Source organism: Anguilla anguilla, chromosome 13, assembly GCF_013347855.1.
Source record: "Anguilla anguilla isolate fAngAng1 chromosome 13, fAngAng1.pri, whole genome shotgun sequence".
NCBI lineage: Eukaryota > Metazoa > Chordata > Actinopteri > Anguilliformes > Anguillidae > Anguilla > Anguilla anguilla.
This window is the reverse complement of record NC_049213.1, coordinates 28,837,136-28,860,617: the sequence shown is the minus strand read 5'-3', so window position 1 is coordinate 28,860,617 and position 23,482 is coordinate 28,837,136. Positions and strand designations below refer to the sequence as shown.

Below are 23,482 nucleotides of genomic sequence, written 5' to 3'. Positions count from 1 at the left end.
AACTGTGAGTTCTGCCATGGCTGGCTACACCCTCGTGCATCCAGCGCTCATCTCAGAGATATACTACAAAGTGAAGGTGAAATACCTTCTGTGAGGTCAGGGGACACCCCCACACCTCTGTGAAATATCCCTTGGTAAAAACAGTGGGATAGGAAATCCATACTCCTAATATGAAGCAGAATATGCCCTGTCTCAGAGAAAACAGAATGGCGATGTAATGGTGAATAGCCTGCAGGATCCTGTCTGCCATGGACGCTGTCATGTGTGCCTGTGTGCATATTTTTGCATATGTACTGTCTTTGTATTGCAAATGGCTGCGTGCAGTCCTCATTATATGTCTTAACGCTACTGTACAGAAATAGTCTGTGAAGCCGATGTCATGACATTGCAGCATACTTAAGAAAACCTATTCAGTCATCCCTGTTTGTCAATGTTATCAGGATTGAAGTGTTGTTCGGATGTAAGAATTTTTGGGATGGAACCGTTAGCTAAATCTCCTGTGCTTTATGCATGTACATGTACACTCATTGTTTTCCTTAGCTACTACAAGTCACTTATTAAGCTTGAGTCCTGTCAAACAATCCATTAGCATCATTCAAAAAATTTGTCTACAAATCATTTGGAGAAAACACAAGCTCATTTTTTAATGGGCTCAACCAAATGGGCTCACTGCGATTGCTGTGTGGTTATAAAAAGCCTAGCCTATCAGCTCAGCTCCCCCACACGCACACACAGTAGGTGCATGTAATAACAGCCCAAGGAGAAAGAGAACGGAACTATGTGACACCTTCCATGTCAGTAAGTGTCACATACCAGGGGTTAATTAGCCTGCTTCTGACACTGTTGGGTGTCACCACTCCCCCCCAGGTCTCTTCCAGGAAAGGAATGCTTTCTGATCTTATTTCTTTCCTCTCTGTTGTTGCCCAATCGAACTGGCCCAGTTCCGGGAAGAATGAGCCTGCATGTTTGTGCTCGTGCTTGGAGCAGCGTAGTCCCTGTCCATCATGCGGCCATACGGGCGGCGCATGGCTCAGCCAGATGTCTCCGTGTCAGTCAGGATAGTGGTTACCCAGGGACACAAATTGTTAGTGCTTCCATGGGCCTCAAGACGCCCACGCAATTTCTCAAAGACCCAAATCTATTAGCTAGATTTCATTCCTCCCGGGTGAGAAGTGTGTAAAGAATGCGATTTGTGGCAGTCAGACTGCAAGTGCAATTGAAGCAACTGCCGTGAGACAGGGAGAAGAGATGTGGAAATGGTACATGTCAGGGTCTCCGTACCCTAAGCTGTCACATCGCTGCAGAGGGCGTCCATTTTCTTTTTTTGAGGAACATGAACCTAATTCCACAATAAGGGATTAATTCTGTTCTCCCTCCATCCCTGTCCGGGAGAGCAATTTTTATAGAACTGTCACAGATCAAGGCTGCTTTTTACTGTTGCTGTGATGTATCTGAGGAACGTACGGCACCATTTCGGCTCCCGGAATGGGAGAGAAGGAGCTACGCTCGCTTCCCTCTGAACTGGCCTTGAGAAATTGAGGAGCAAAGAATGGAGATGAAGCACACTACTTCTGTTTCCCTGGCAACGGCTGCTCCGTCTCCCTTGTCGCCGCGGAAACCAGCCTCCCTGGAAGACAGGCGTTTCGCTGCTTAGACACTGTCTGCTCAGAGGGGTGTAGACCCAAGTCATTGACTATACCTGGCTTTTGTGCCTTGCTGAGAGCCACACCCCTATTTTCCTATTCTGGGCATGTCCTCTGTTCATGTTTCTTAATGACATTTTATAAGAATTCATTAGATTGAATGTTTCACTAACATATGCAAATAAAACTGAATGTGTGAATCTGCAATCTTTTTTGCCTAACTATGTGCAGTTACAGTAATACTGATATTTGATGCCATGTGAAGAGGATTGAGTAGACACTCTAACATAATGGATTCCTTTCACTCCCATTTGTATGCAGACTAAAAGCTTTCTTGGTCATTAATTATAGCATGGGAAGGACAAATTCCAATTTTTTAATGCACTTAAGATTTGCTTTCGTCTGTCTACATCTCAGACTTATTATACAGAAATTATTCAATGTTAGCTTGTATTTCTAGGCTAATAACTAGTTCTGACCTTGCCGCTGAAGCTTTTTTCTACCTTACCATGTGAAGAATAGGAAGTGATCCTGACACTTGTAATTTAGAGGTGCTTTGATTCTTCTGTTTCATGTGAAGGTCTGAAAACCTTCTGTCCAGCTAGTCTCCCTTCAGTTTTAATGCCATTTTAATGGATATCACATATTCACACATTATTAAAAAAGATGCTCAAATTATGGTAAAATGTCCAACTCATCTCTTACAGACAGTCACGATACTGCTATATTTTAATATGTGAAATGTATGTGATAAATTGCTAAATGGTGGAATTCATTAGTCCCCTGTGTCTACCTGTGTATCTCCACAGAAACACTCTCGAGGGCAGACCCTTCTGGACATGGTGTGCGAACACCTCAACCTGCTGGAGAAGGACTACTTTGGCCTGACATTCTGTGATGCTGACAACCAGAAGGTCAGGACTTAATACAACAAGCCTCACATTCTCTCTCTCTCTCTCTCTCTCTCTCTCTCTGTCTGTCTGTCTGTCTGTCTGTCTCTCTCTCTCTCTCTCTCTGTCTCTCTCTCTCTCCCTCTCCCTCTGAGACAGAGATTAGAGTTCAGATTCCAGTCATTACAGTCTGTTCCTTGGTGGGCTTTTGGTAGAATCAGCTTTTTAATTTTCTAGCTAATTTGTTATGAATTAAATTTTGTCAGTCAAGGAACTGCTTGCTTGCAAATTATTTGCATGTGACATGGCTCTGTGGGCAATGAAATTGGAAAATAAATTGACACCAACACAAAGGTTTTTTTATTAGTCAATTCCTTTTTTAAAAAAATTCATTGGAGATGTTCTCTTCTGTCTCCTTAACCCTTACTTTATTGCAGGATTATTTGGTTTTGGGGGAGGAATGCTTATGGTTAATTATAAGGCTGAATGGAATTTTACTGTGCGGAAGCACTGGTTCGGAGCAGCAAGGTGGTGCAGTGGGGAGGACTGTAGCCTCCCAGAAAGAAGGTCCTGGGTTTGAATCCTGGGCCTTTCTGTGTGGAGTTTGCATGTTCTCGTGGGTTTCCTCCAGGTACAATAGTTTCCTCCCACTGTGCGTGCAGACATGCAGGTAGGCTAATTGGAGACTCTAAAGAAACCAGTGGCTTACCCACCTCATCACATGGGTGGGTAAGCCATCTGGGTGGTCTTTGCTCTCCTGCCCACCTCCCTCAGCCTTTATTGTGTCCTCATGTGGCCGAGGAGCAGTGGTGCGCATGTTGTGATCTCCTAAACAGAAATTGCGCTACTGTGCCATCAGCTAGGTGTGCTGTTCTTTCATTACAACCCACGTCACTGTGTTTCTCCAACATGCCACTAAACACGTGGTGATTACCTACAGAGAGGGGCTGAGGTGCTGGTATAAATAGTGAGCTTGTGAGTCTGAAATAGGTTTGAGACATATGGAGTGCTTGAAAGGGTGCGTAGTGCAGCGGTCTCTAGGAGCACACAGGGTGACGCTGGAGAGCCGGGTCTCACTGTGATCTGGTGAAATGTCCCCATTGAAAGGTAAAGGTCCTGGTCATCACTGTGGAGAGTACCCTCTGGGGCTCTCCCTGACCTTAAGCAAAGTGGACGTAATTGAAACATTATTATTTCAGGTTCTCCTTCCTGTATCGTACTGAAGACATTATTTCCAGCCCATTTGGGGGAAGCGTTTATTCCATTATAGCCTTCTGAGCGATGACGGAGCTGCTGCCGTTGGCGGAGGGGAGGTCCGTATGTGCCATTCTTCATGGGCCACTGGACTGGAAGCTGCTCCTTAAAGGGGAATGGACCTCGTTATGTCGCGTCTCCAGCAAGGGACTTGGGGTTTCACGGTGCCCCGAATCCACGGAGAAAGATCATTCCGGTAACGAGGTGCTCTTTGACCTAGCTGGATATCAAATGAATCCGGTCAGATAATGAATGGTCACAGCTCATTAATTTCTTGAGTGGGCTGATTAAGCGACGGAGGAACCTAACCCCTTGTTCAGGTTTTGGGTGATTTAGCATAAATGGACAGACGTGCTCAGGTGGATCTGGACCGTTTCAAGCATACTGCCTTCTGCTGACGCGCCTCTAATATCTCTACAGTTTTCACACCCCTGATTACACACCAGTGGCCATGATCCAGGCTGCCAAAAAGACTTTTAGCACAAATGAGCAGTTGGGTCATGCCAATTAGATTAAGTGAAGGGAAGTTACTGTGAGTCAGTGTAATGCTACGAAGGGTGATATGGTACAATTTTTGAGTGTGGGTGTTTTTTTTTCTTCTTTGTTTTGCTGTTGTTCACTGTCAAATAATAGGCAAATAATAGGTTATGATCTTTCATTGATAATATATAGCCAAGGGGTGAGGGAGGGATGTGACCCTGTGGTCTGTGTCCTGGAGGTCTGGACCCTGAAAACAGTGGATGGTGACGTCCCTGCTTTTACAGTTTATAATCACAGTAGAAGAGCATATGCCTACCTCTGCACTCGTTCCCTAAAGCTGACTATCTCAGAAGACTCAGTTATGCCTTTTCTTTCCTCTCAGCCAGATGGTAAACTCCTTCACTGGAAAATACTTTCAGCAATTAGAGACACTCTGTGAGTTTGATGCGGAGTGTGAAATGTGACATTTGATTCAGCTCCGTTGTGAATTCTCACTCTTGTCTTTCAGAATTGGCTGGACCCCTCCAAGGAGATCAAAAAACAGATGCGCAGTGAGTATGCACACACCCCCCCCCCCCCAAAAAAAAAAACAACAACAAAAAAACAAAGAAAACACACACAAGCACATGCACGCACACACACACACACACACACGCACGCACGCACGCACGCACGCACACACGCAAAGGAAAGAGAATGGACTGTCAAATACAGGATTGGATGTTACATGATATTGTTGCATTTGTTGAAAAGGAAAATATATATGGCCCAATAAGCTGGTTTTGTGTAGATTCCTCTTGGCAGAAATACAATATTAATAATATCTTATAAATCTCTATCTTGACCAGCGGAAGCAAAAGTCACTTTTTCTCTTTTCCTGGGGATATGGCTGTTTTTTGGTGTTTTATTCTGTAATTGTACAGTGTTTCATAAGTGGTCCCCTGTGAGAAGAGAGGATAAACGAAGGTGTCAGACGCTCACGGTGAAGCCTTTCACTCTCACCGACCTTCAGTCTCTATATTGACACTGACGAAATCCGTAGGGACGGATGAATCCAAAAGAAGGCACTTTTACTGGACCTTTGGTCAGCAGGCTGCAGACCCGGCGTGTCAGACGCATCCTGTCAGATCTCATCTCTCCTTCTCTTCCCAGCTGCCGCATGGCACTTCGCCTTCGCCGTCAAGTTCTACCCGCCCGACCCCTCCCAGCTCACAGAGGACATCACCAGGTAGAGCAGAGGGCGCCCAAATCTGTTCATCTGAAGGACCCCGAGAATGATCACCTTCTGTCTGAGAGCGCCTGCAGTGCTGCAGACTGTTTTTACCTTTATCTGACACCCACTTCAGGCTGCAGTGCCCTTGATACACGGGAAGCATGTCTAAAGCTGGGCATCATAAGGATCGATATCAGGCACATACTGAATCTAGTGCAATATGAATATTTCATAAAATGATCATAATATTACCATGGGCAGATAAGAGGTTTTTTAAAAATAAGAACATCTAAAATCTACCATTTATGAAATGTACAGTAGAAACATAACAAAATGTATTATTAAAAAGGAAACATTACATTTAGCCAAAGTTCCCTGGAACACCATCATGGACCCCTGGGGTGTCCAGGCTCCATTTTGGGAACCCCTGCTGTTTCCTGTAGCTTTCCAAGAAACACCTCACCCCCCCCCCCCCCCCCTCCTCAGCCCCCCCAGCCCACTCTGTTTCCCTCGTGTCTTCAAATATAATGTTGGCTGCTCTCTACTGTCACCCTCCCTGCACACAAGCCTGTCTACTGGCTGCTTCTGGCAGTTCTGGCCTCTCAGTCAGAATAAAAAATACTTTATTGATCCCCTGTGGGGAATTACTTTTACCTCTGGCCACAGACAGAATAGGGTACAAAACAATGAAAACAATATCAATAGAGACGTGCAAGAAAAACAAATGCAAAGCGGTCTGTAGGCTACAGGTCACAAGGCTTCTCTTTTGAGGGCTCAGTCCCTCCTCCGCCTTATTGCATTAAAGTGAGGAGCTGCGTGTTGCTTGGTTAGGTCAGGTTGCTGGCAAGCTGGAGCGCGTCTCCGGTGAGTTCCGTGTGTGAGCTCTCTCCCCCCCCCCCTTTCCCTGTGGCAGGTACTACTTGTGTCTGCAGCTGAGGGACGACATACTGTCAGGCCGCCTGCCCTGCTCCTTCGTCACGCACGCCCTCCTGGGCTCCTACGCCGTGCAGGCCGAGCTGGGCGACTACGACCACGACGAGCACGGCGCCGACTACGTCAGCGACTTCCGCTTCGCTCCCAACCAGACGCGCGAGCTGGAGGAGAGGGTGATGGAGCTGCACCGTAACTACAGGTAAGCCCAACTCCCCCCCCCGCCCACAACCTCAGCAAGTTGTTACTACCAGTGGGATGGGAATGGGGCTGTTACTGGATTCTCATTCTTAATGGCTCCTTTTGGCTGTAACATGTGATTCAGTGAGACAGCCCCTGACTGTGGAAAACCAAGACGCTCAGACAGAAGCAGCGGGGAACCCGCTGCTGTGAGGTGTCACGTGACGCGGGACGCATATGCTCACAAATGGCGCCGCACTGTTCCGGAGTCTGTCATGGCTGCACACACAAAGCGAGCGCTGAACTCAGTGTTGACTCTGTTTCAGTCAGAGGCTGCGTTGGCCGTGGTGTGTTTACCCCAGCAGGGTGGAGCTGGGGCCGGGCTGGGTTCACTCGACAGGCACACGGCCCAGTTCTCTCAGAGGAGCATGTGACACCTGCTGTGTAATACAGTAGCCAGCAGCATTATTAGGCAGTGGAGAATTCCTGTGTTTATAATGGCGGTTCTTTTTTGTCCCTGCCCAGGGGAATGACTCCTGCAGAGGCAGAAATTAACTTCCTGGAGAATGCCAAGAAGCTGTCCATGTATGGGGTAGACCTCCACCACGCCAAGGTATATTCAAGGACATGTTCATAACCTGTGTGTGTGTTTGAAGGCATTGGTGTGTGTGTATGCATGTGTTATGCATATGTGTGAGCATGTGTGTGTGTGTGTGTCTGTGTTTATGTGTATGGATGTGGTATTCGTATGTGTGTGAGCGTGTGTGTGTGTGTGTGTTTGTGTTGGTGTGTATGCATGTGGTATTCATATGTGTGAGCTTGTGTGTGTGTGTGTTTGTGTTGGTGTGTATGCATGTGGTATTCATATGTGTGAGCATGTGTGTGTGTGTGTCTGTGTTTATGTGTATGGATGTGGTATTCGTATGTGTGTGTGTGTGTTTGTGTTGGTGTGTATGCATGTGGTATTCATATGTGTGAGCTTGTGTGTGTGTGTGTTTGTGTTGGTGTGTATGCATGTGATATTCATGTGTGAGCATATGCGTGTGTGTGTGTGTGTTATATGACAGTTGAGGCCTGCTAATGTGGAGTTGTGCTTCCTCTGCTCCTCTTTGCTTAATTCCCCTGATGGGGCTTGTCTGAGACAGGACTCTGAAGGGATTGACATCATGCTGGGAGTGTGTGCCAACGGGCTGCTGATATACCGGGATCGCCTGCGGATCAACCGCTTCGCCTGGCCCAAAATCCTCAAAATCTCCTACAAGAGGAGCAACTTCTACATCAAGATCCGTCCAGGAGAGGTGAGCGCTGGAAGAGCGTCTGATTGCAGGGCTGTGCCACAGGAAGGCTATGTCCTCTTTACTGTGTGATATCCATCAGAAAAAAATCTCAGACACTATTTCTGTACTTCTAGGGTGAAGAGCATGTATAGACCCTCTGTCAGAACTATGAACTGACAGTGGTACAAGTACATGTCAGTTAGCCAAGAGAGATTGAGTTGTGGTAGTGGAGTGGAGAAGGGATGTACAGAGCTGAAATGCTTATAGGGGCTTGAATGGGAACTGGAGGTCCAGAGTTTGATGCTGGTGCTTAGGATGTAAAGGCAGGAAGTAGGTTGAGGTCTGGAGCTTTTGAGAGCTGAGACTGTCGGGGTGGAAAGCTGGAGGCTGGCGCTGGATGAAGCTGGCTAGGTGGGGGATGTGGGGTGCCTGGAGCTGGGAATCGAGCCACCTTTTCAGTTCCGCAGAGCCGCTGGTCAGCACAGCGTGCTCAGTTCCTGTGCTACTGGCCCCGTTATTCTGCCTCAGCGAGACACAGGAACTCACAGTGCGCCTGTGAAAGAGAGAATAAAGAGGGGCTTTAGCACAGCGCAGCTGTCAGAGCACACAAGCATAAACAAGTATAAAAGTATAAATATAGACGCACAGAAATGCCTAGCTTTTGTTTGTTTTCTGAGCTTTAAAATGAGATTTTTCTCGCAGCCGTCCACAGCCCTGGAGTCTGTCTGGCCATCATATCACTGGGATATATGTGACTGTAAAACACATCACCAGAAATTAGGTCTCACTGCGAGCAGGATGTTTTATTATTGACTGTAGAGGAGTCGATGCTTTTTTTATTTTCTGGATTTGTGCTTAAACTGAAACCACTTGCATGCTGATTTGTAAGAATATCTACACAATACGTCTGAGGGCATGAATTTGGCCACTTGAACTACTGATGTATAATGCATGTAAACAAATGAATGGTGATCAACTTCACATCATGAGTGTGGTGGGGTGGGGTCATTTTTTTGGATGGGCCCTGTTTAGCATTTTATTGTATATTGCAGTTTTCTTGTTATTTTAATTAAGAGAATATTGCAATTAAAAATAGTGGTTCATTCTCACTTGTTGGACTGATAAGTGCGCTGTTGTCTTCATCTTTAAAATCACACATCACAAGTCATACAGTAGAACAGTTGACTATTGTGCCAGAGATTTTATGCATAGTTTAGTATTAACACATATTGATCAGCCTAGTCTGTGATCTGTGATCATCCTAATGTGAATGACTGATGTCAAATTATAGGTAGCATTTGGTTGCAGTTATTGCTGCTAAAGGTGGTGCAACCAATTATTAAGTTTAAGGGGGAAATTTTTCACATTGGTGATACTTTTTTATTAAATAAATTCAGTTTACTCAGTTTCCCTTTGTTTAATATTACATTTTGTCGAAAGATCTGAAACCATTCAGTGTGACAAATATGCAATAATAGAGGAAATCAGAAAGGGGGAAAATAATTTTTCACAGCACTGTACAAATTAAACTATCTGAGTTAACCCTTCCTCTCCCATCTCACCTTCCCCCCCACACCTCCCTGCAGTATGAACAGTTTGAGAGCACCATTGGCTTCAAACTACCCAACCACCGAGCTGCCAAGAGGCTGTGGAAGGTCTGCATTGAACACCACACCTTCTTCAGGTAGGCTATCACTGTTAGCATACAGATCCTCACTACCCCCTCCCTTCAACAGAGCACACCCCTCAACCTGAAGGTCTCTTGTGTCTGACACAGCACAGCGCACCACTGTGGCTGCTCTCCTATGAATGGACACTCCTGTACATAGCACTGCACACAGCACTCTTCACCCAGTGGCTGTTGGAAAAGCTTGGGGAATATTATGGGAAAACTGAGTGTCTTTGATCAGGGTTTTGCACTGGCTTAAAAAAGGCTTATGTCTCTGTTATCCGTATTTTGTTTCCAGATTGCCACCTGCTTTGAGTCAGTTAGTGTATGCTCATATTTTGGTATGGCTTATAACACTTCAATGCAAGTTTTGACTCGATTTCTGGTGGAGAAAGGCAGTTAGTACATGATAATACTGTGTGTTGTTGTGCTATTTCTTTTTAACTTGGAGTTGTGTTTTGTTGCTGCCAACTTGGCCAAGATTCTTAAAGGAGTTCCTGGTTAAAAAAGGAGAAAAAAATATTGATACTGGAAAACAAATTGTAGTATGTTTCCCAGGGTTTGACCAGTCACCCCCCCTCCCCCCCTCCGCACACCTAACCACCTCCCTCAGGCTGGTGTCTCCAGAACCTCCGCCTAAAGGCTTTCTGGTGATGGGCTCCAAGTTCCGCTACAGCGGGCGTACGCAAGCCCAGACACGCCAAGCCAGTGCTTTGATCGATCGCCCTGCACCACATTTCGAGCGCTCTGCCAGCAAGAGGTACCTGCTGTCCCGCAGCCTGGATGGAGGTGGGTACCACTGAAGCAATCCCCACACCCCCCCCCCCCCCCCCTTCCCTGTCTCTGTCTCCCCACTAATACTGCACTAAACCCCACTAACATCTACCCCTTTTAGCTATGGGTCATTAGTGGGAGCTGTTTCAGGCATACATGTTTCTGCTGGGATGCATCAGTTTGTCATCCAGTAATATTCAGTCAATACATGAATCAATCAGATTTAATTTGATGCAGCTGACTTCTAAAAAAAAGTACAGTTACATTAATATTAACGTTATATTAACGTTAATATACATTTGATAAACAGTGCACTACACATAGTTTGTGTAGCTAAATAACACCAAACTACACATAGTTTGTGTAGTTTGGTGTCATTTTGGGTGGGACGGTGGTGTAGTGGGCAGCACAGTCACCTCACAGCAAGAGACCTCGTGTTTGTGTGGGTTTCCTCCGGGTATTCCGGTGTCCTCCCACAGTCCAAGACATGTACGTGGGCTAATTGGAGACTCTGTATTGCCCATAGGTATGAGTGTGTGAGTGAATGGTGAGTGAATGGTGTGCTCTGTGATATACTGGGGGCCTGTTCAGGGCGTATTCAATGCGCGCCAGGATAGGCTCCAGCACCCACCGTGACCCTGACCAGGATAAGCGGGTATAGATAATGGATGGATGGATAGATTTTCTTTTAACTGAAATTATAAAAGGAGCTTAAAATATTAATATATCCTAAACAGCTAGAGAGTAAACAGTGAGCATCTTGAGCTCAGATGTTTTTGTCTGAAGACATGGGTTTTTTTCCCCCATCTGCTCCTGCTGCCCTATAGCGTGTCCCCTTTGTGTGTGGTGCCCTGCTTCCCTCGCCCGCCCCTGTCCTGCTCTGTCCTATCCCCTGCTCTTCCTCTCACATTTCTGACCAGCAGAATTGTCCCGCTCAGCCTCTGTCCTCGGAGAGAACCAGGACGGCCTATCCCAGCGCAGCATCAGCGAGCGCCAGCCCCACCCATCTGGGGATGAGGAGGGTGACGCCCTGGACCAGACCCTGGTCCAAGACCAGGACAAGATCCAGGATGAGAACGAGGAGGGCCTCATCACGCCCACAAAAAAGAGGGAACTGAAGGTAGGGTGCATACAAGGCCTTTTGGAAGTACTTATATCAGGTCTCTGCTCGGCCCGTTCTTTACAGAAGCCATTTTTGTAAAGAATGTGCCTTTTTCTGAGTGCCACCGTTATACAGCTCCTCTTGCTTCGGCTTGTAAGAGGAATCAGTCTTTGTCTGCTTTTTGTCCTGCTGTGAATACTGCTCACTTGAGCAGCTCTTTCACTTCACTGTGGAGATGTTTCCCATTGAGATCGATCTGATGAGCGGAAACACTCGCCAAATTGACATGGTCTTCACACCTGCGTTTTTTCCTTCTTTCTCCTTACTTTTAACGGGATGTCAGAGCGAAGAGCTGCCAACTGATGGTGTCAAACAGGAGGTACTTCCTGTCTTAGAAAATACTATTTCCTGTCTGTGCCTGCCCCAGTTTCTGTGGACCACTGTTTGTCCTCTGTACCAACTCCTCGTCCCTTGATATCCCTTGATATCCTTCAGAAATCACTCAAAACATCCCAAATTGTTGCCCTTATACTGTATTTGTATTTTTACAGTACAGGTACTGTGCTTTTTTGTTATTTTCATGGTTTTTGGAAGAAATAAACAACTCAGTTTTCTTCCAAACCAAATTCTTAGTCATATCCATTGAGATAATTACATTGCTTTTCGTTGTCTAATGAAATGTTTGCAGTACTTTCGGATGAAGCAGCCAATGACAATGTCATACTTCATCTATAGAACAGTAATCCCTTACTGATGATGGATTCCAGTTGCAAATACTGCTGGTTCCCTGCACAGCTAGCTTGCCTTTACATTTTTTGTAACAAAACAGTGACAGTGTAGTGCAGTGTTTTGGGAGTTGGGCTTGTATCTCAGAGGTTCCATTGCTGGTTGGATCACTGCTGTTGTAGCCATGAGCAAGATACTTAGATTGCTTCAGGACACATCCAGATGTATAAAGGAGCAGTTATTTTAAACATATGTAAGCTGTGGGTAAGAGTGTCTGCTCAGTATAAGTCAGGTGCTGGGCAGGTTAACAAGATGTGATGTAACAGATCTTCTCCTTGGTTAAAAAACCACACTCTTCCTGTCTGAAATACCAGTGACAGTCTTTGTTGGTTTACATTTCAGTGTGACACAAAAATAATTATTAATGTTTAATTTTTGAAGTAAGAAATTGTTTTTTAAAAGTTTAAAAGTAAAATCCCCTGTCCCTTCTGATGTACAAATTTCTCAAATACAATTAATCACATTTGATATAATTAATAACAAGGATTGTCTGTCATCCAAAAAATGAATTCAGTCACTTGTGTAAAATTCATGCTGCAGGACCAAATCTGATCCATTAATTAATGTTCTAAATAAACTAATCTCGCATTTTGGACTATAAAATGAAAAAAGTTTGGATTGATGCCAAAGAAGCTTTGGCATTACAAAAGCTAGATACATGCTGTGGTAAATATAGGTATTTAAAGTGGGTGGTCCTGCTCAAGACCACTCAGTATTGACAGTTTTTTCATACCAGGGGTATCCAGTCTTATCCAGAAAGGACTGGTGTCGGTGCCGGTTTTTGTTTTAGCCCAGCATTACGTCTCCTGATTCTACTTACCAAGGTCTTGATTGAAGACTCTGATTAGTTAATCAGTTGAATCAGGTGTTGTAGTGCTGGGCTAAAACAAAAAACTACACTGCAAAGAAGTGTTTTACTCTTGTAATTAGACTTAAAATCTTTTTTTCTTCTTCTCACAAGTAGCAAATATTTACCTGCTTTTAAGTTACTATTTGCTTGATGATTTTCTTACTCCATTGGACAGCATTAGACATCCCTGCTTTACACTCTCAGAAAGTGTGTTAATATGGACATTCACTGAATATTATTCAGTGACCATGATCAGGAGCTTTGTCCTGTTCTATTAAAGGAAGAATAACATGGGTATCGGTCAACGCTGAGAAAGCCACACAATTCCAAAGAAATATTCTTAAGTTTGCTTGACAAACCTGCTGGATGTTTTCGTGGAAAACATGACATCCAGCACAATATTACCGCAGGGTGAGAGATTGAGCTGCCTGTGAAATGCTGTTTTGTTTCTCTTTTTCGGGATGAAATGAGGAACAGGTGCACTGTTCCCAGTCTGATAGAGGTGACAGTAAGGAATTGATTCTCCTGAGGGGAAGAGTTTGGCTGTCATTGAAGCTCTTCGCTGTAGCCGTGTAAAGGCATCTTGTGATCACCCGGATTTATCTACTCCCTGTCTCCTTCACTTTCCTGTACCTGCTCCGAATCTAACCCAGACTAATCCACTGACCCCCTCTCTCCTGTTCATCACCGAGCCCAAACTAGCTGCTAATGTGCATGGATTTCTACTAACCCGCCTTTTCTCTTTAACCCCTTGCTGGCAGAAGGAGGATGCAGAGTCACCTGTTGACTCTAAACAGGAGGTATCTTGTACTTAGTGGCCAGTGCTTGTTTGTCTGTCTACAGTGTATTTCTGTCAGTGTTATTGATAGGCCTCTTTCTGTTTTACTCTTTTGAAGTAATTGATTTATTTAATCATCTAGCTTACCAGTAGTGTAGATAACTGTAACTGACCATTAAGGAATTCTCATGATGATGCCATGATAGTTATTTGTATATGGTATGCTAAAAAGCAGTTAAGCTCAGTACAAAAAAACAAAAACAAAACAGATTTGGTTATTTGCTTAATTTTGAGTATATTACAGATTGAAAACTAATATTAAAGAAAGATGCCTTAGCAATGTGGCAAATCTGTTGAGATAAGATCATTTATAGTAGCAGCAGTATAGGGGTGTCTGAGTGATCAGTGTTTCTTTAAGCTCCCACCTGTCTGTCTGGCAGTCAAATCCATTGGCTTCTGCGTTCACAGTGTGGCATCTCTTACTAGGAAATGATCCATTCATCATCTGCTTTTCCTTCTATTTTTGCACATGCTGTTGAGGGGTTTGAAATGCAGACTGTAAATTGCATCATTTTGTGATGCAGGCCATGCAAGCTATTTGCTGGTTGATTTAAAGGGATCTACGTCTTATCTAGGAAACACCCGCTCCATCTACCTTCAGCGGGAGCCACTTACATACTTATAGCTTATTAGTAGGGCCACCAGTTTATCTCTACTTGTTTTCTTGCATTGTGCTTCAGTCCTCCGCCAGATTGAGGTTGGGATTGCCTCTTTGTCAAGCCCCTTCTCAAACAGTTATCTCATTTGCACCACCTCAATAATCTTAAACTGATAAAATAATTGAGCACAGATGATGATTGACAGTGACGTTTACAAATTAAATTCAGTTTTATTACTTAGTACCCTGGACATCCTGCAGTATTTTTAAATGTTGTACAGGTTTTGTGAGAAGCAGTGAGAAATCCCTGCCTTAAAAATGAGAGCAGTAATAGAACATTTAACAGAAAGTTTACTGGTTTTTGATTTTTCCTTAAGATCACTGATTGATTCAAACCCAGGAAACCAGGTGATCTGTGTTAACTGTGTAATCAACTGTTTTAACTGATCAATTGCTGTGCTATTCAAGTTTTGAATAACAACGAAAGCCAGCAGACCCTGCGGCTCTCCATGTTCACTTTCCTTCCTGGCTGTCCCCATATTAGATAAACTGATTGTTTTTATAAATGCCTCAATTTGAAACTCGATTGTACAATTAGTCACTTGACTGTGCCTTTGGAGTGCCTATGGGGACCCATGGAGGATGACCATTGTAATACAAGTTTAAATCTCAGCAGGTCACATGGTGGAGACAAACTGGTGGCCCTACATATTAGAGCTATTTCAGGTTGCATAGTTTTCTGTGGACCATCAACCTGCATGCCTGTGTTGATGTGCCAGGTGTGTATGTGTGATGTCTGTGTGTGCTTGCACGATTGATTCCTGGTTTTATTGTTTCTGTAAGCGGTGTGTGTATGTGATATTTTCCCATGGACTTGTCCAGCCCTCTGTCCCTGGGGTCAGTAAATCTGTCTTTCTGTCTGCCTCCCTCCCTCCTTGACTTACTGGCTGCGCTCTCCCTCTTTGTCTCTGCACCCACTCCCACACCCCCTTAATCCTGCCTTTTCCCCGCCCCCTTCCCTGCCCCGCCTTGCCCCGCCTTAACCCGCCCTGCCCCCTCAGTTGGACCAGGATTCCACCCCTCGACACAAGGAGGTACTGCTCTTTCGGCTCTGCGCCTGCTGCCTGTGACACTCATCCGTAGCACTTGCCTGTGAGGAGCGCAAAGCCTCACAGCTATGAGGGAGAGGCTCACCACAGACATGCGCTGTGCTTCTCTCTGTTGTGACATGTGTCATGTGACTCAGCACTGGCACTGATACCAGGCTCCAAATGGAAAAGGAAAAAATAAAAACCACAAACAGATTTTTGATCCTCTAATGACATTAGCTGTTAAATTGTGGTGGCTGCCTTAATGAAACATGTTACCAATCTTGGTAATACTGTACTTGTTTACCAGCCACTTGATTTGCAATAAGTTGAGTGAGTGGAAGTAATATTAAATGAGATAGAGATAAAATGTATAAAATTATGAAATAGCAATTGAATTATAAAACAATCGATTATGAAATATATATCCTACACAGATTTCATTGGGGTGACAAGCATAATTAAATGTTTTAGCACTAGGTTCCACCTTTCATGAAGACCAAACAAGTAGTAGAGAATCATGTGGACTTTTTGTGTTACACCACACATCAAGACACTCGATGAGGACATAGATTAGACAATTACGATGCAATCACAAACAACGTATGTTTACTTCCTTGGGGAAGTTCCTGAAATTTAAAAGACATTAGTGTCAGGGACTGAAAAAAAAATGTCTTGTGTTTATTGTCTGTAATGATAATATACTTATTATCATTCAGCCATTCCTTTGTGTGAATCAAAATCATTTCAATGTGGTCAACAGCATGTTGAAGCATAGAAGTTCACAGGGATGTGCAATATCTGTTGTTCTCCCTTTCACACAAAGCAGTCTCCTCTCTGACTTCCCTACTTTCTCTGATCTGATCTCATTTTCTTTCTTCTGCAGTTCCTCGATAAGTCTGAGGATGTCCTACTGAAGCACCAGGCCAGTATCAACGAGCTGAAGAGAGCCCTAAGGGAACCCAACAGCAAGCTAATGCACAGGGAAAAGCGTCTGTCCAGCTCCTCCCCCGAGAAGCGCTTGTCGGGCTCCTCCCCAGGGGGCACGCCTGAGAAGAAGGCTGTGAGTCTGGGCACAGGGTTTGAGGGAGTGGGGTCTTTGGTGGGGGGAGGGGGCGGGAGGCATTGACACATGCAGCACCCTTACAAGTGCTGACTCCACATGCACTTTTCGGGTCTAATTTTCCCAGTGACTGCTGGGAAGGATTTGGTTTTGTCTACACACACGTGTGCCCTGTCTGTGCATTTTCCAGTTTGAAACATGCTTTTGGCTACATATGGCTGCAATGAGTTGACTCCATGTGTTGTGATTGGCCAACAGGGTCTCTCTCTCATATTATATGGTACAAATCAGAAACTAGATGCAGGGCACTTGTGTTACATTAATCATTTTAAACTTCTTTATAAGATTGATAATATCACTGTTCCATGTGTGGTGCTGACAAATAGCACAAGCGATAGGACACATATGTTCCCATCATCCCTAAGGAGACACCTTTGTTATTTCCTTGTCATGTATGTTGATTTGGTTTGGAATAATCAGTCCCAAATGATCTGAAATATTAGTCAATTACATACTGTATAACCTCTGAAGAGCCAAAAACAGCACTTCAGTTTAGATCAATAATCCTGATGTGATTACATGCACAGTGATTAAATTGTACCAAACTGTAACTGATAATTAATTTATTTTGTAAATGCACTGTACTGTCCTTATTTTCAATGGGGAATAATCAATGGAGATGAGTGAAAATGTCACGAATAGCCAGTGGCACAGTTAAATTAATTCTGAGGATTTCATTCAAAAATGTCTTCTGTACTTTTAATCGCATGAATGCTTGCATAACTGCTCAATTGGTGGAATTTCTAAAAGGAATTGGCAAGTTTTTTTTTTTTTTTGGAACAATGTGTAAAAAGAAAGATCTCTTTTTATATATTATAAATTTAGCACCCAGCACAGGGCTGAGCATATACAATTCCCACCCCAATTTGGAATGAACATCTGCAACCGCGTACAATCAGCTGTGTACATGGTGCAAACCCCACTGCTGATTCAGGAGGGCGTAGACATCCATGGTTCTGCTCCAAAACACTTGGTGCCACCAACTGCTTATTTTCTCATTTCAGAGTACAGCTAAGCTTGCATATAGCAAACTCAGGGGAAGACCTTTCACATAAGAAAAGGATCTTTCGGTGAAAAATGATCTCTTAAGCTGATGTGTCTTTCTGAACCTTTCGAAGACATGAAAATGTGAAGTTTCCATGTTTGCAAAATTCAACGGAATGCCATTTTTTCAGTTCAAGCATTACCAACATTAGCAATACTGAATTTATGTAAGACTAAAGAAAATAGAAAAGTTATTTGTTTTCCAACCTGGACCTACAAGCAGAGAAATGCTATTTTTTCAAAACAAAAACAAAACTCTGGAGCTTTGGTTATTCCCATGGTTATTATTGTGACAAAGGTGTTTGAGATGACAAGCTGCAATTCTCGAGATATCCCTGTTGATTTCACGTTCCATGTGTTTGGCTTTTCTGGGACAGGCTGGGGACTGTTTCCGAGCTGTCTGAGAACAGTGAAATGGTATCCATGGCTTATTAGGAATCTTGCAGGGTAGTGAACGCTATCTGTTGCATGCCTGGTTCAGAGGATCAGATTTGATCTTCCTAATGGAATAATGACTAGATGTAGCTATGTAGTCAGCCTCTAAGTAATGTAGGCTTTTTCTCATCCTGACTTACTGTAGAGGCAAATTAAACAGACATTTTGCTTTTGATGCTGCTGAAAAATAGTTTTGCAATTGCATGCACACCTTTTCTTTCTCTTGCAGACATATTTGACAGTCGGAATTTTAGGGTTGTGGGTGTACTGTGACTTGATTTGACATTTGTGTTATCTTAAATATCTTTCTGTACTGGCCACTTTATTCATTCAGATTGCATTTCAGGGCAGAACTGACAACCTCAAATTGAAAGGTGAACTGGCTTTTTGAAGAGTTACGTATGATTTTCATACTGTGGTTTATGAAGCAAAATGAGAGAAAAGTCATTAGGCATTCTCTGTTAAATGCAGCTACAGAGGCATTGTAATTGTTTTACACATCTATTGCCAGAATTAGCGGGATTGGATTTTTTTCACTTTCTTTCTTGATAGCAAATGACGCGGAGATGCTTCAGCGGGCCCCGTGATTATGTGCTGCATCTCTAAAGCACTGAGCTGATGTCACAACCGCGTTTTTTTGTGGTCACGTGTAGATTCGACCCAGCTGCAGTAAGAGGTGCATGACAGGCGGAATCAGGGGACAGGGAGAACCTCTAACTATTGCTCTCCGCTCTCTTTTTCACCCTCTACTGGTGGGTTTGGTTCGCCCTCCCGTCAGGTGTCGGGAACAGCAGGGGATAAGGACCCTGTGAACGGCCACTCTCTAGAGGGCTTCATCCAGAAGACTGTGGTGGCATCTCCAGAGGTTTCTCTTCTCTCTTCTATCTTTCTCTGCTGAGTAGTTATATAGATGTATATTGTAGTGACCTGCTGGCCTGTCAGCACAATGCCTTTTTTTCTTTTTTAGGTTAAAAATTATTTCAATGTTCTCAGATGCAATCCATCTAAAGGATAATTTAACTTAAAATACACTGTAGAATATGTCATGGAATACACTCATTTCACTGTTTGTCAGTAAAATATGTTCCTCAGGGTAGAGTGGTATAAAACTTGAAAATACCGTTTGAAATAGTGAGAGCTAATAATACATTGCATAAATTAGCAATGCATTTTTTCTTATATACAAAAAAGGATTATGAGCAGTGCAGTTTTCACAGAATACAATCTTTTAAGCTCTAACCATACATCAGAACCAAGATCACTATACCACATGTGCACAGCATTGATAAGGCATATTGGGAAATTAAACAAATACAGTCGCTGAATATATTGCGAAGAGACAGTAATTGAGTCAATGCCTTAACTCAATGAGGAAATGTATTATATTATATACAGTATATGCTGCCTTTTGTTGTGTAAAATAAACAGATACATGGTAGGTAGCATATCACAAGAATAGTCCATTCTAACTGTTTTTAATCCATATCAACATAGGGCTCTGAGGAGTGGGTTTTGATTGAGAAACAAGATACTTGTCAAAAGGACCATGAATCAAATGAGGAGAAGGGCAAAGCTGTTACCTCCCCACAGGCTGTAATGGCTGATTCAATGTGGGAAAGAAGGAGAGAGACGGAAAGAGAGCGAGAAGTTATCAAAATGATTCACATTGAGGTGACCAGAGAGGATGGCCAGGAAACAAGAGTACAGATGGACAACTTTCCATCACCAGTCGCACAAAAATCACAAAGTACCACTCATCCAGTGGAAGACTCTACAGCCACGACTATGGAGACAAAGGAGCAACAGCCATACAGAGTTAACAAGGAGAGGAGACCTCAAAGCTTGAACCTTGGAATGTCTACAGAATTTGTGTACGAGATAGAGGGAGAGGGGTCTGATGGCGATGATGAGTCAGACAGTGATGGAGGACACTCTTCTTCAAGAACAGAGTCAGAGCAAGTGAGGTCTGAGGTCCAAACTGAAGAGCAGAGACCTGAAGAAGCTAGTCCTAGAGACGAGATGCCAGCAATCTCTGCCAATTTGCAGGATAAGTACACTGATGGCAATGTGGGAGAAGACAAGAGGAAGCTTGATCTCAGTGTAGAAGAAGAGAGAAAGGCTTCTTCTCAGGGAAAGCTTGTCTCCATTAGCACAGAGAAGCTCACAGAGTGCAAAGGTGTGGAAGACAAACCAGCGGCTGAAGTTGGGGGCTCTGCAAATGGTCCTCTAGAAGTAGAAAAGAAGCAGGAAGTGCTGCTGGTGGCCATGGAAATGGAAGAGGAGCAAGCTGAACCAAACCACAGGTCAGCAAAGCCTGTAGTACATGAAAGCTGGGGGGGTTCACCACCTGAAACATTGTCTGAATATGCAGAAAGAATAAGAGAAGAGACTATAGAGACAGAAGCAAGTGATGGGATGCTGCCAGACACAGCCAATCAAAAGATGCCTGACCGTGATGGACAAAGAATTGGCACAGTGGAAGTGGCTAAGCTTAACAAGGCCGAAAGAAAGCCCAATCACAAAGGAACTGGGATTAATCATTCAGAAATAACCAGAATTGTGCCCCTCAAACCTGAACGCTCAAAAAGCTTAAGCAAAGAAGACAAGGCCATGTTTACTCAACAAAAAGACACTAATTCTGTGAGCACTGGGGCTAGAATCGATGACATCCAGATGGAGGAATCAGGAGACAGACTATCTTACAAGAAGATTGACGAAATATATCCTGCTCCTCCTCTACCATGCATGCATCCAGCTCCCACTTCCACTGAAACTCAGGAATCAACCTGTTGGCAAGCTGATGAATATGATGAGTCTCTCCAGCGCTTAGGGGAACAAGAGCTACAGGCTACATGGAACCTGGCAAAAGGTGTGAGTCCTGTAGAAGACGTGGTGCTCAGGCAAGACAAGCAGGATCTCTCTCAGACAAACCGGTCATCCCAACCCTTTGGTTCAAAGCCTTCGGCTTCCCATAGAAACGCACCTCCGACGCCTCCTGTTAAAACCCAGAAAGCCAGAGAGTCCGGACTCATACTACGGAACAGCCGCGTTGCCAGCAAGGACCCTACCCTGGATGCAGCCAAGAAGAGAAATGCGGTAACTCTGCTTGGCATCTGCTTTTCAGTCATTGGGAGCAAAGCATCGCATGAGCTTCAGACAAAAGTGCCCATCCATGCCCTTATTTGTTTTCAGTGACTTAAATATACATACATAAGACTTGTGTGCTTGTATTTGAGGAAGGGGGGAAAAGTGTTTGCCACACTTGTTTGGCTTTGTCTCATTGGGCTGATGCCGTAGTGCAGCCATCAGTGCATAATCTCCTCCATGACTTCCGGAACTTACCCGGGTCGCCCCCCATTCTAGCCCCTGCCTCCCCTCTTTCTCTCTATCTTTCCCTCACTTCACAGCGCACTCTGTGTCACGACTGCTTGCGAATCAGTAGAAACAAATAGAAAGCTGTGTCTCCAAATCAGCAGATCAGCTTCCATGCTTTGGCTCTTGGCTTTGATCCCCCCTCCCAACCCCTGGACCTTGGCTTTCCTTCCAACACCCCTTCTATCAGCTCTCATTTTGGTCTGCTGTATGTTGGAGGGTTGCAAGGAAACAAAGGCTTCTGCATCTTGTCATGGCTCTGAGATTATTTTGACTTCTCTGTGTGGTCATTTGTTTAACAGAATGTATGAACAGAAAAAGTCAAGACTTTCAAACATGGAGTAAATATTTAGTTTGGGTTTGAGTTGGCTAAATGTGAGTGTCTTGTTACACAATATTTAATACCTGAATGAGGTTCTTTCATCGCCCATCTGGGTATGCTTCACATAATTACTGTATTCAATATCCGTGCCTGACATGACATACTTAATGGAATAGTTCAGTGTCTGTGTATTTCTACAGTATGTATTGTGTTGAATAACAATAAAATTAATGCTATAAATATTTTGTGATAATGATTTACAAAATCTTTATATGTTACATACAGTATAGAACATCCATGATACACAGAGATAAATGAATGGAAGGAATTGCAGTTCTCAGAGCATGATGTAATATCCATTACATTTTTGTAAGAAACATGGCGAAACATTGCATAATTTATTAAGATGCTTATCCTCTTTTAAAAGGTCCCCTCACAGTGCAAAGTAGACCTGTGCACGCAACTATAGAGCTCACAGTTTATACCCTCGTGGACAGAAGCTGGGGCATAGCGCCGCACAGTAGTTTCATAGTTGCATTAATTAGGAGTTGGCACATTTTTGGCAGTGGAATGAAGAGAATTTTAAATAAGGCTCGGATCTGACAGCTTAAATAATTGCGTGACTTTCATCTGAGCTAAGGTCCTGGACGCATTGGCACAAACAAGTTTGATGTACGTGATGTATGTGTGAGAGCACTGTTTTTGGTATGCTGCAAAAGCTGAGTCTGGTGGTAAATGAGTCTTCAGTTTTACCTTTTGAAAGTTTCTCACATGAGTATATTGTCCAGTTATGCCATAACAGGACGTTGTGATAAAGGTAGGGACCATTTGTATGTCACTGTCATGCAAGTTTTTTCGGTCAGCGTGGCTCTGCAGTATTTACAAATTCTACCTTGCGTTAAAATGGCTTTTGCCAGACGCTTGTCTCAGCTATTCAAAGGTGTGTTCCCACTTCTGCAGAGCAAACTCAAAATCTTTTTTCTCTGTGTATTTCAGTGCAATCTTAAACCTTGTATGAAGGCAGTGCTTTTCCGTTTATGCTATTCTGTTAACGTGAAGATCTTTCAACATGTGCAATTTCCATGGGATGAGTGGTTGGATATTTCTCATAAAGCATCCTCTAACAATCTGTATGGCACCATTTTAGATGCATTAAGCTAACCGCATTGCATTTTGGGTGTTTTTTTTTGTTATGCATACAAACCAACAAATAACACTGGGTTTAACATAATGTGCCATTACAAACAAAGGCAGAGTCTTGGTTATGTGGGATTCTATCTCTTGTATTGTATGGATGGAGACAGGAAGTTGAGCTGTCTGTGTGTAGCCACATTGCAATGGGGATATAAAAGAGCCCGCGGCTCTGTTTTCAGACAGGTTGTACCCTGTGCTGTTTATCTGACTGAGGGAAAGTGACGGTCTTGGCCCAGCCGGCGTGGGCCTCTGGCAAACAGTGTCAGTCAAAGCAGCACGGGCCTAACTCAGGACCGTTCTCCTTCTCCCTTCTCCTTTTGACTTTTTCAGGAGCCCCTCTCCACTCCTGCAATTCACGAAGAGCCGCTAGATGAAGCTCAGGTTTCTCATTTTTACCTTGAATTAAAAACAAAAAAAAAT

At 43.8% G+C, this 23,482-nt stretch overlaps 1 protein-coding gene across 15 annotated transcripts in view; it reads left to right on the top strand.

The window, feature by feature from the left end:
• LOC118211066 (band 4.1-like protein 1) overlaps positions 1-23,482 on the top strand; it is a 73,679-nt gene that overhangs the window by 39,597 nt on the left and 10,600 nt on the right. For 2 of the 15 annotated variants that reach the window (XM_035387830.1, XM_035387827.1), the window contains exons 4-19: positions 2,453-2,557; positions 4,776-4,818; positions 5,420-5,495; positions 6,394-6,612; positions 7,116-7,203; positions 7,736-7,888; positions 9,454-9,551; positions 10,150-10,325; positions 11,231-11,430; positions 11,756-11,791; positions 13,810-13,848; positions 15,546-15,578; positions 16,459-16,635; positions 18,953-19,039; positions 19,669-21,270; positions 23,393-23,443. In XM_035387830.1, the coding sequence (XP_035243721.1) occupies positions 2,453-2,557; positions 4,776-4,818; positions 5,420-5,495; positions 6,394-6,612; positions 7,116-7,203; positions 7,736-7,888; positions 9,454-9,551; positions 10,150-10,325; positions 11,231-11,430; positions 11,756-11,791; positions 13,810-13,848; positions 15,546-15,578; positions 16,459-16,635; positions 18,953-19,039; positions 19,669-21,270; positions 23,393-23,443 (3,183 nt within the window). The remainder of the gene's footprint in view (positions 1-2,452; positions 2,558-4,775; positions 4,819-5,419; positions 5,496-6,393; positions 6,613-7,115; positions 7,204-7,735; positions 7,889-9,453; positions 9,552-10,149; positions 10,326-11,230; positions 11,431-11,755; positions 11,792-13,809; positions 13,849-15,545; positions 15,579-16,458; positions 16,636-18,952; positions 19,040-19,668; positions 21,271-23,392; positions 23,444-23,482) is intronic. The other 13 variants (XM_035387829.1, XM_035387831.1, XM_035387832.1 and 10 more) reach the window with 13 other exon arrangements.